Source organism: Pteropus vampyrus, unplaced genomic scaffold (assembly GCF_000151845.1).
Source record: "Pteropus vampyrus isolate Shadow unplaced genomic scaffold, Pvam_2.0 Scaffold6, whole genome shotgun sequence".
NCBI lineage: Eukaryota > Metazoa > Chordata > Mammalia > Chiroptera > Pteropodidae > Pteropus > Pteropus vampyrus.
In genome coordinates, this window is record NW_011888787.1 from 14,001,751 (window position 1) to 14,014,778 (window position 13,028).

The 13,028-nt window shown below is 33.6% G+C and overlaps 1 protein-coding gene across 2 annotated transcripts in view; it reads right to left on the reverse strand.

The window, feature by feature from the left end:
- MFSD14A (major facilitator superfamily domain containing 14A) overlaps positions 1–13,028 on the reverse strand; it is a 29,219-nt gene that overhangs the window by 13,593 nt on the left and 2,598 nt on the right. The window contains exons 1-5 of one of the 2 annotated variants that reach the window (XM_023536315.1): positions 10,476–10,563; positions 5,192–5,254; positions 4,335–4,462; positions 3,380–3,450; positions 2,437–2,551 (exon numbers count right to left, since the gene is read on the reverse strand). In XM_023536315.1, coding sequence (XP_023392083.1) covers positions 2,437–2,551; positions 3,380–3,450; positions 4,335–4,370 — 222 coding nt within the window. In that variant the 5' untranslated portion in view covers positions 4,371–4,462; positions 5,192–5,254; positions 10,476–10,563. Of the gene's footprint in view, positions 1–2,436; positions 2,552–3,379; positions 3,451–4,334; positions 4,463–5,191; positions 5,255–10,475; positions 10,572–13,028 lie in introns of those variants that run through there. The other variant, XM_011368372.2, reaches the window with a different exon arrangement.

The following is a 13,028-nucleotide window of genomic DNA, read 5'->3' on the forward strand; positions in this document are numbered from 1 at the left end:
CAAACTCAGGTAAAACAAATTTAAAAGTAAACAAAAACCTGGCTTCATTGAGGGAGGGCTAGGGGCCTGGAGTGTCCAAATGTCCCCACCGTGACTGCCAGTCATGCTAGTCCCTCAGTGCTCTGTGAAAGGAGTCTAAAACACAATGCTCAACAGAAATTCAATGTCACTGTGATTTTGCCCCAGTATTGAAATTAAAATTAAATGAATGTTAATTTACCCTGACACATATTTAAGGCTGACTGAAATATAGCTTAATGACTTTGAGGTTCATCTCCTCATCAGTATTAGTGGTGAGTCTGGGTACAAAACTGGTCATCTGTTTAGGTGGCAACACATCTCTAACGATGTCCCTAAAACTGAGGAAATCCATATAAGTCTGGTGAAGAGACAGACTAGAGAGGACATACGTAGAAAAAATTGTTAATCCTAGACATATCTGGCCCACTGGACAAAATGGCATGCAAATGAGCAGATCTGACAGCACATGACATGAGACAGAGACAGACTACTCTTCAGAGGAGAATAGAAATTAATGTTGGAAGTACGTGAGCGTCTGTTCTCTGCCCTGTGCTTTATTTTTATTCTGTTTCTACACCATTTTTTATTTTTGGATGGTGAATTTAAATGTCATAGGAATACTTATTTTTAGTTGTTTATTAATATTGATCAAGACAAGCAATTCAATTTTCAAAGGTCGGTTATTTGACAAGTATATAAAATTCTAATAACTTTAGTATCAACCCTAACATCCATCAACTGGTGAACTGATAAACAACATGTAGTTATCCCATACAACAGAATGCTACAAAGCAATAAAACTATTGCTACACTTATCAACATGGATGAACCAGCTAGACACAAAAGGCTACGTTTTATATTATTTCATTTATATGAAATTTCTATTAAAAGCAAAACTACAAAGAGAGAAAGTAGATTGGTGGCTGCCTGAGATCAGGGGTGAAGTGGGGATGGATGGCAGATGGGCCTCAGGGAACTTTGTGGACTGATGGAAATGTTCTAAAACCAGATTATAGTGCTATTTTGTTACGACAGCCCTAACAAATTAAATGCAGTGGGCGGTGGTCTCAGAGAGATCTGGGTATGCGCAGAGCTCTCGCACTTGAGTGGGGGAGGAAGCATTAGGTCTCACTGTGAGGGTCAGTAAGGTACCCAGAAATGTTCAGAGATCACAAGTGTGAGGTAGTGAGCAAAGATCCGATCAGAGAGCAGGTGTTTCATGTCATGTCCCTTCCCCCTGATTCTCCCCATCTGACAGTCATTTCTTTCTGGTCAGACAGAAAGAGGACCACAATAACTGTCCCCTTTTTTATCTGCATCCATTCTAGAAATGTCCTATTTCTAGAAGATGTATGTGTGATTTACTAGAATATGCCTCTAATATTACATAAAGCCCCCAGGTTGAAAATTATTAATTTCAAAGATCAGGCTATGACAAAGTAAATTACTTCAGCAAAAGCAAAAACTGGATTTTGTTTTTGGACTGTGGTCATGATTGCACAACTATATAAGTTTACTAAAATTCGTTGAACCACACACATTAAATAGATGAATTTTGTCGTATGTAAATTATATCTCAATAAAGCTATTAAAAAATTCTATCATTGACTTCTTATCATTAAATGTTCTAAGTTTACAACTGAAATCGTTAGTTCTTTTATAAATTTCTCACTATAGGTATTTCTCCCTAAAATCTTTCAATTCCATAATTCTTGTTACAGTGTCCTTTCAATCAATGAGTCTCTCATAAAACTAAGATTCAGCCTAACACAATATTCAGTCCTTATTTATCAAAAGAAGATTGTCTCTTATTCGCTGAAACTCATCACAGTCCTACTTCTAGCTATCTGTATATTATTGTGGTAATTATTTTATTCCTAGGTTTGGTAAGACAACAGACTACACTGTCGTTAATTATTTAGTTAACCAAAACAGTGTCCAGAGATAGATAAACAATAGTCTATAGGCCTAATCTAGCAAAAAAATGTTTCTTACATTTTAAGAGATGTAAACATACACACACAAGAATATAAAGAGAGATGATATGTGGCTCACAAAGCCACAGAAAAGGTTTGCTGATCTCAGAGCTAGATGTTAGCCTATTATATTTTAGATTACCATTAAATATCAGTAATTTTTAAACTCATGATATATTAAATAATTTCTCAGTTTTAGTATTCTGTTAAAAAGAACTTCTACAATGTAAAAATATTCTACTGAATAAAATTATCAAAACTTAATTGGCTTTGTACTGAAAAAACTGTTTAATGTAGTCTAATGAGATGATTTTATTATGAAATGTATTTTAGGCCAAAAAATTTGTAATGTAAAGGCTTGCAGTCCTTGTATAATGAGATAATTAAAAAACAAGGTGTTTTTTCAGCAGATACAAGGGTATAAAATATACACACATACCAGTCCATAAGCCATACTTCTTTCATGTTCTTGGGTTATATCTGCTACATATGCAAATACCACAGAGAAAGTCACTGCAAAAACCCCAGAAACAGAAATAACAGCAAAGTACCACCTAGGATTGAAAGATAATTGACAAGAAATGGTTAGAACAACTACCATTACCTGAACCTTCCTTCATTTCTAAAAGTGAATGAGAGTAAGAAGAGCTAATTTCAGTCAACAGCTTACATGGATCCATTCTTCTATAAATCAGAAGCCACAGATTTTATGAAAACATAGGGCTAGAAGTGGCCCTTCAATATCAACTCAGCTACTATGCAGGAATACTTTAAATTAGATACTGTATTCAGGTCAATCTTTTACCAAACCGCTGAATTTTTAAGTGGCTTTGTTGTTTCTACTAAAAATAGCAACAAACTGAAGTCTATTATAATTCAATTGCCCATTTCCCACAATACTAACCCAAAAAAACAAAATTCAGTACATAAAACCGAAGAACAAGTTACTCTAAACTTATTTTGAGCCTATTTATAGAAACTAGATGTTTTTCCATAAGTTATCTTTAGCTCTTTAAACATTGGCAAAACAAATAACTTTTCACATAGAAGAAACCTGTATGGCAATGTTCATAAATAAAACTGAGAATAGTTACTATAAAGAGTGAACAAAAGATATTTTAAAAAGCAAACTACATTTTGCTATACATGATTCCAAAATATCTGGCTGAGAATAAGTTTCTATTATCATGCTGTTTTTAAAATCATGTGTAATCATTTGAACTTTCAAAATATCATTCCACCAGGACGTTTTGCTTACTACATTTTTCTAACACACTGCTTTCCACAACAAGTTTTTTGTTCATTTCCTAGGTTCATTTGGTAATATTTCACTTGTGTCATTAGCATTCAACAAGGGTTTGGTCTTCAGAGTTGTATCTCACCTATGAGAGGACGGTCCTGCCCACATATACCCTTGGCCTTTCCAGATACACCACTGACATACACAGCCCATCTATGATGTAGAATTAACTAACGTTAGTAATCAGTGGAATAGAACATTAGTCAAAGAATGAATGAATCTACAACTCATTTGGGCTCAATTACCTTGGGAAAATCATTCTCTTTGTGAGCTTTCCCTCCCTTCCTCCTCAGTGTTAATCGGGGTGGCAATGAGCCCAGCATCATGTAATTAGGAGTAGCATATGTCTGAAATCTGCCCAACCAGATGCAAGCAGAGGCTGGGTAGGAATACTGTAGTTTACTTTTAAGGAAAGTGACGTGCTCTTCTTAGCCAGTCTTTCCACCCTGCTGCTTGAAGTGTGAGACACGAGCTAGAACTCAAGTAGCCACCTTGGATAGTGAAGTGATAGTGGAGGACGGCAGAGCACAGACAGAAGAAGAGACTGGTTCCCAGGAGCTGCCATACCAGCTCTGGACTGCACAAGTCCAGACTTCTCTTAAATGAAGAGAGAGAAATAAGTTTCCTTAATTTTAAGCAACTGTTATTTTGAGCTTTACTGATATATAACAAAATCTATTCCTAATTAATACAGATAATGATGCTAAACTTTGTGTTTTTAGCATTCTACTTAACAAAAATTAGCAACCCTATCCAATCCACAAAATATTATTTTGAAATTTGGGCTGTGAAATCCAAAAGCAGGCTAGCCAGTTGTCTATAAGCTTCTTATTGTAACATCTAGTTCTAAAAATCTCATGAACTATTACTACTACATTTTTAAGGGCTCTCTTATCTGTGTCAAAGAATAAATAATAAAAGAATAAAATTAAAGCTTATATAGACAGAATGGTCAAAAAGTGAAATAAATAAGGGAATATCCAGAAAACAACAAACAGAAAGTATATTTAGTTGCTATAATCTGAGTACGCACATACCATGGGCTGATCTTCATTAAAGGAATTGGGGCACATGTGAAAAATACTGTTAGCAGCAAGAAGGATTTTCGGCCCCAAACATCAGAAAGAGCACCAATAAGCGGGGCACTGAGGAATGACAACAAACCCTAAAAAAAGGTAAATGAAAAAAATGTAAACTATGTATTCTGATGAGGCAAGTGTAACTCATTTTACTGCCAGAGAAGAACTGTAAAACAAGTTTATTTCTAATATAAGTATACCATTAAACTTTAGATAAACAACTTATTTCTTTTCTATATATAATTTAAAATTTTCCCATGACTGTCTAGAATTATCTGCAGGGCTCTGGTTGTGTATTAAATATGAAATGTTCTAATGGATTTTCAATCACTATAACTCCTTATTAGCATTTCTAGGGGGAAAAAATATCATGTTATTTGCTTTTATATCCATAGTCTATCTGTTTATAAAATTTGTTGGTCAAATGAATTCAAGAGGAAAGAACATGTAAAATAATCAAGATTCTATCATACTGATATAGTTTTTACATTTATGCATTTTTAAAATAGTTCTTTTTCTCTTCAATTTATATTCTTGTTTTTAGTTTACAAAAGCATTCAGATCTCTGGAATAAAAATGCCAACACATAAAACACAGGGGAAATCTGTTATGACATGGTTTATCATTATACATAGCTGACTATATTTGAGTCAAATTATATTTTAAAACCCAGTTAGTTTAAAAGTGTTAAGTAATCCCTCAAGATATACTATAATTGTAAAATTTAACACTTAGTTGATTGGTCAATTAACTAAATATACTGGCAGAATTATACACATAAATCCATATATGTATGTATACATGACTGATCCTACCTTTACTCCTTGAATTAGGCCATTCATCAGAAATGTATGTTTAGGGAAGGTTTCATGTAATACCTAAAGAATAAAAACAAAATAAAAATCTCACGCTGCATTTTAGTCTTGGTAAAACATCGACGTTTATATTTTAAAACATCCCTTCATAATAAAATCTAATTTTATTTCAGATAAATTTTCAGACTTGTATGACTATGCATGAGTAACGAACCAAACATTTATATGGCATTTACTATGTCCCAAGGCATTAAATTGAGCACTTTACATATATTATCTCCTTTAATCCCTTACGACAACTCTCCTAGAAAACTGATACACAATGGTCAAATGTCTTGTCCAAGATTACACAGTAAAAGGCAAAACTGAAATTGAACACAGAAGTCCGGCTTGAAAGTCCATGCTTTTAATCTCTACACTATTCTGCTTCCTACATATAAATGACTGACTTATAACTCCTTTACAGATACGTTTAAATTATCTAAGATAGGAGAGAATAAATAGGGAAACGTTAACTGCCAAAAAGTAGATCTAAGATTCTATAAAGGAAAAAAATCTCAAATTATGAAAATGTATAACTAGCTATTCTATCCTTTTCACAGCCTGGTCTCAAACCACATAGCAACTATTTGTCTGCTAGGTAGCAACTGAACCACTGGAAATCTTTGGTTTAAAAAGCAACCGGAGGAAAGATAAACTGAAAAAATTAAAAGCAGCAGCTACTATTTACAGCCTACATGTCAGAGGCTTTATATATACTCTTTTATTTAATCTTAACATTGTAAATTAAATAACATTACCACTTTACAGATGAGGCAACTGAGTTTTTGCTTGTCTTAAAAGCAAATGCTTCTTTCATTATACTATACTGTCTCTCAATAAAGACAATAGAGAATGGCAATGTGGGGAATAAGAAAAGTGGGGAAATCTTAAGAAGAAAAGCTATGCTAAGGAAACTTTCTGACATCTTACAAGAAAAACCTTTGGAAGGATTAGAATGCTCTCTTTTTCAGTTACTCTCCTGCCAACAGCTAGAAATTTCATAAAAATTAACTCACATATAAACATTTAAAAAATCAGAAATGAAATGTTTTAATAACTTTAAAAAGTCTGAGAGTAAAATAAATAGTCCTTAAAATATTAACTGCCTCAGGAACATCTCTGTGGCAAAAGATGCTAATCCATTTACACAGAAGAGATGCAGGCGGATGTGAGAGCAGGGTCTGTGCTCCACAACTTGGACCACGCATTTAGCAGCTCGAATGATCGAACACTGGTTTAGTATTTCCAGAACCATACATTTGTCAAAAAAGTAAAGTCACTTCTTAGCATTATAGATCCTTAGACCTATGTCATAAATTCAGCCTCTCAAAGTGTTAGACTTCAGTCCTTCAAAATATTTGTCAGTATAAAATTCTTCTCTGTAGTTAACATAAATCTCTTGGTTGGTGAAGACTCCACTATCCTTCCCTGGGCAGGTCTTCCACATGGAACACAGGATTCTATAAGCAATATCAGCTTAAAGCAGATAATTACAAACACATACAGTAAAAAAAAAAAAAAAAAGTGTTTTTAACTTCACATTTTTAAAACTAAGGCTATCATAAATCTAAAACTGAACCTTTAATATAATTAATGTGTCTTAAGATTGGTTATCTGTTAAATGAATTCAAAAAATATCTCTGAAATTTAAAATGTTGAAACTTAAACTATACATTTTGAAAGTTATGTATGGTGAGAGACTTAAAATACAAATTAAGTGAATTATATCTTCATCCTCATTTACCCTTTTAAAACAAATGCTACGCTGTGACTCTCTATCAAGCACCATTTATAATCGGGTTCAAAACATGTAAGACAGAAACAGAATGTTTAAAGGTTAACAGACTTTTAGAAACTTATAGCAAAGTGTTATAATTTGGTGCTTTCTTCTACCCCAAAGCCCACCCTTTCAGCATACCCCGACATGAGGGTTGAAAATAAGATTGCCAACAAAGTCAACAACTAAAATCTGTAAGTTACAAGCCTCAAAATTAGCTAAACCTTTTTAAAAAGCCCACATTGAATTATATGTTAGTCCTTAGTGATATATACTAGATATATGAGAGAATCAGTGATATGCGCTAGATGTATGAGAATCACTTGTAAAAAATACACATGCCTGAGCCTTGCCCTTGAAGATTCTGATTTCAGCTAAATGGATTGGTTGAAAGGCCTAGGTGTTTTGGAAAAACTCCCCAGCTATCACTGATATTTACCTCTGGTTTAAAAAACAAAAACAAAAACAAAAAAACACTGAATTAATAGCACATTCTAACTGCTGAAAATGTTCATCTCTGGTTGGCAAAATCACTCCTAATGGGGAAGGTAAAGCCTACCCTGAAGCCAAGAGCTCTTATCAGACTGCTCCTGGTGGCTTGGAGGGGTGAGCAGGACTGCAGAACTTTCCTGTCCTCACACATTTCCATATTGCTTAATGTTTACAACAGGTATACACTGTGTCTCTAGCTATAAAAAAAAAAGCATTATATATTATATACAGAGAATGTATAAATACAAGTTTATACAAGTATTCCCATGTACAATTTTCCTTAGTGGTATTTCAGATTCTTGCTGTTCCAATGCACGAAGGCCAAAGCACCTCAAAGTACCTAGAGCATAACAAATCTCAGCATTCAGATACAACCTAATCTCTACAACTCAATGCTCGTTTTGCCTAGGTCTCTGTCCCCATCCCCCAAAGTTTCCCCATCACACAAGAGATAAATGTAGAACCAAAAAACAGTAATTATTTTAAGACATGTATATATTACAGATGAGATATAACTACAAAAATGAAATTCTGGACTTAATGTTCATATGTAAACTTTTTTTCCTGAGAGGATGCTTGAATTAAAAAAATATAATCAAGTGGAAAAGGTAAAGAATTAAGATAATATTAGAGACAACTCTCCTTGGTAATAACTCATCATTTGCCATTTTAAAATTCAAGTATAAAGAACGAACAGGAATTAAGAGTAACTTATAACAACCATGGGAAGTCTTGCTATAAATCAAATAACTGGCAATAATGTTATAGCAATTATTCTAAGAAATGTAGTCATGCTGGCAAAAAAATTCATTAATTTTTTTAGCGCCTTCCATTTTCCTGACCAGAATTCAATTTGGTATTTTTTAAAGTTTTTTAAAAAAAAAGAAAAAGGAAGGCTGCTGTCCTTTTTTTAATTAACGAAAATAATTAAGACTAAGCACAAAGTTAGTTTTCCCATATCTATGAAAAATGAACTAATAAACAAGCCTTTATATCTAATTAACTGAATTTCTTCATTGTTCTTAAAGAAGACAGTCTCCCTTTGTCTGGTTAGGAAAAAACCAATACTAAAGTTAGACAAAAAGTTGGCATATCTAAAAAATATAAACCGGCAGCAAATCTTAAAAATGGCTATACACACATCAAATCCTGATGACAAATTATGGAAACATCACAAAAAGCTTTTCTGATGGCTTGCTAAGTTTACACAAAATTTAAATCTCTCTACTAAGCTAGTGGCTGGGCTGCCCGTAACCTCAACAACCTAACATATGGAACCACTTACAACAAGCATTCCCAAGATTGAGCACTGGGACAAAGCAGGCCTAGGTTCAAATACCAACGCTACTGTTTACTATGAAAGTAGCAAGCAAGTTGCTTAACTCTTCTAAATCTTAATTTTCTCATCTGTACTACATTTCTAATACCCTACTCAAAGGTGGTTCCGAAGATTAAAAGTGACAATGTATGTAAAGTGCTTAGGACTGTGCCTGGGCCCATCATAATATAAATGTATGTGGACTGTTTACTATTACAAAGCTCAAGTACTTTAAACCACAGGACTGATGACCCGTGAAACAGATTTATGTGTTACATTGGTATTAGATTATAAACAAGCACAATGGAACATGAGGAAAGCTAATATAAAGGTGTGAGACCACACAGTTATGATGGCATCTCTGTAGCTCTTGACATCGTTATTGCGATATAATGAAGCTGCAAATGTCATAATGAACTTGCATCATCTGATGAAGTTCCAAATCAGAGTACTTGGTTTATAAAGTTAGAAAATGTGAACATTAATGTTTGAAAGATTCCTATCAGAAATTATTAAACTAAAAAAAAACACCTTCAAAAAGCCCACTTTCATTTATTTTAAAAATCTATTTATGTAAAACTGATGAGCCATTACAAGTAAATGAGCTGTTTCCTTCTAAAGAGGAAAGGATCCCAATCAAAACATACTCAAATGAGCATTCTTATAATTACATGTCAGAGAATTGTTATTAATCACGAAACTATTCTAACTTGCAATACAATGTTTATTACAAAAGGAACTGTATTTATTTGAGATTTTTCTTCTGAATCTTCTTTTAGCAATACTCACAAATTCATATACTCAGAATAACTGTTAGACATCCATATTTTATGTAGATACATGTTAAGGATCATGTATCCATATAATAAATATGCCAAAAATATGGAATATAAATTTTCTTAGACTAGTACAATCTACTTATATGATCACTCCATTTATAAACAAGCTTTTTGTAAAAACCTTTTCTATGCAACAACAAACTTATGAAAACATAAGAAAGTATATTGCTTTAAAAGTCTGTTCTTCTGGGATTTGGTAGCTGTATGTTTATTTTAATCACATCTTTTAATATAAAGACTTCTGCCATGACTCCTCCCTTCGTTCTAATCCCCTTTAATAGGAGACAACTAACTAGGCACCTGAGTTGTCAAGCTGGCAGTGAGGTCTATTCTAAGGTTCCAAACCTGGGAATTTGGGTAAAATCAACTTAGGCCTATGAAAAGAATCACCTGCTACATGGTTATCTCTAGATCCTTGGCTTAAACTAAAAGATATTTGTATCTGGAAAATGCAACTGTATGAATGAATCTCAAAATAATAATGCTGACTGATTCAGGTCAGAGATATCATCTCTCCTAAGCCTGTCAGTAAGAATCCTTTCATCCAGATCCAAACAGAGAGGTGGCTGAGACCCTGTTTAAACACGTCCAGTGTTCACCTGGAGAATCAAACCTGTCTGGCACCACCCCCACAAAAGTAGGAGAGAAGTAAAGGTTGAAAAATTCGACAACTAAAGCAGTACAATACAGTACTGAAGGGTCAAAAATATTAGTGGGAGAATTAACCATGGATATTAAAAAGAGCTGTCTTTCCCTCCGAAACTGCAGAGAAAGAGGTTTTAAAGTTAGTGATAAATAAGTTAAAAGATTACTTACCACCAATGTGGGTGCCGTCAATAATCCCCAAGCAAAAAACTCCAAAAAGATGACGATAACCGCATGATAAACACTAGGAGAACCTATTCCTTGAGGCTATAAAAACAGATTTTTAAAAAGTTAACAGCACATAAATAAGATACCAGAAATAAAAATCTGGTGTTCTGCTTCTCTGGGCATATTCCAATATTTCATGTTGTACAACCAATGGGAGAAGTCTTCTCCGTGGCCCACCAGTACTACATGTGAAAAGATATATTTGGAAAGGACAGTCAAATTGTAAAAATATCCCACAAGGTAAAAGAATAGCAATTTCTATCAGGATAGTTGGGTAAATGTTAAGTTTCACGGTGACATTTTGCAAATGAAATATCCATTTTACTTTGTTCAGGTACTTCCAACAAAGCAATTCCCAGATGCCTGTTCTCTAACCTTTAAAGTCATTTTTCCGATTCACTTGTGAAAAAATTGTACATTTTTACTTTGTCAGAGATGCCGTCCCACAACTGTATTCACAAAGCAATAAAGATTATATTTAAAAAGCAAACAAAAAATCATAAGGGAAATTCTACATTTGATGATACAAATGTAATTCTTCAGCTCTTAGCCTCTAACAGTAATGCTTATAAACAATCTGGTAATAACGTGGCAATAATTTAACAACAAAACTGGGGACTACATCACACTAAAAATTTTTTGCACAGCAAAGGAAACTATCAACAAAACGAAAAGACAACCTACTGAATGAGAGAAGATATTTGCCAATGATACATCTGATAAAGGGTTAATATCCAAAACATATAAGGAACTCATACAACTTAACAGCAAAAAAACTAATATTGACTAAAAATGGGCAGAGGACCTGAATAGACATTTCTCTAAAGAGGACATACAGATGGCCAATAGACATATAAAGATGCTCAATGTCCCTAATCATCAGAGAAATGCAAATTAAAACCACAATGAGATATCACCTCACACTTGTCACAATGGCGTGAGGTGGTATCTCATGTGGTTTTGATCATCAATAAATCAACAAACAAGTGTTGGCGACAATGTGGAGAAAAGGGAACCCTTGGGCACTGGTGGTGGGATTGCAAATTGGTTCAGCCAATATAGAAAACAGTATGGAGATTCCTCAAAAACTTAAAACTAGAACTACCATATGACCCAGAATTTCCACTTCTGAATATTTATCCAAAGAAATCTAAAACACTAATTCAGAAAGCTATATGCACCCCTATGTTCACTGCAGCATTATTTACAATAGCCAAGATATAGAAGCAACATAAGTTGTCGATAGATAGATGACTGGATAAAGTAGAAGTGGTGCATGTATACAATGGAATATTACTCAGCTATAAAAAAGGAAATCCTACCATTTGTTTGACAACATGGAGAGACCTAGGGGGTATCATACTAAGTGAAATAAGTCAGACAGAGAAAGAAAAATACCGTATGATTTTGCTTATGTGTGAAATCTAAAAAAGAAAATAAATGAACAAACAAAACAGAAACAAACTCATAGATACAGAGAACATTTCCATTGTTGCCAGGTGAGAAGAGGGTTGGGGTATTGGGTAAAAATGGTGAAAAGGGATAAGAAGTACAAATTGGCAGTTATAGTCATGGGGATGTTAAGTACAGCATAGGGAATACAGTTAATAATATTATAATAACTGTAAGGTGTCAGATGGGTACAGACTTACTGGGGTGAGCACTTCGTAAAGTATGTAAATGTGTAATCACTATGTTGTACACATCTGAAACTAACATAATATTATTGTATGGCAACTGTAATTGAAAAATACATTTTTAAAAAATTAAGCACTTAAAAAACAAAAAACCCAATAGGACGTATTCTAAACTGTCAGAATGTACTTTTAAATTCAACTGTCTTAAATGATCTGCACTGAATAAGAAATCATCAAAACATTACATACATTGAGACTAATTAAAAATTATTTCTACATGTTTCTTCAACAAGCAAATTAACAATGTCAGTACTTTCATCAGTGAAATAGTACATAAAAGATTAAATATTTACTAAATTTAACTCATGAAACTATTCTTTACATACATACTTATGTTCTTTTCAAACTGAACAACTGTTCCTAAACTTCAGGGAAGTATGAGCCCTTTTTGGGAATCTCCCTAGAAAAATGTATTGTGAAAGAAAATTGTGCAAACAACTTCAGGGGAGCAGACCCAAGTTAAGAACTCCTGATATAGAATCACACACCTTACATAATTTACCCTAATTGTGTACTCCTCAGACAACCTACTAGTTAGGCTTATGCTGGCTTCAGAGACAACACTGAAACAGCATTTCAAGAAAAAGAAAACTTTAACTTATTGTTAACCAAGTTTGTTTAGAATGGTTCATTTCCTGCAACTGTTAAAAACTAGTAAATCTGTTCTAACTTTTTGACAAATCATTAACAGCTAACTAGTTCTGTTGATAAATATTAAAACTGGCTGATCAGGATTACAAAGGTGTCATTAGCAGAACAACAAAGCAAAATAATTTTATTAACATTGTCGAGCACTAGG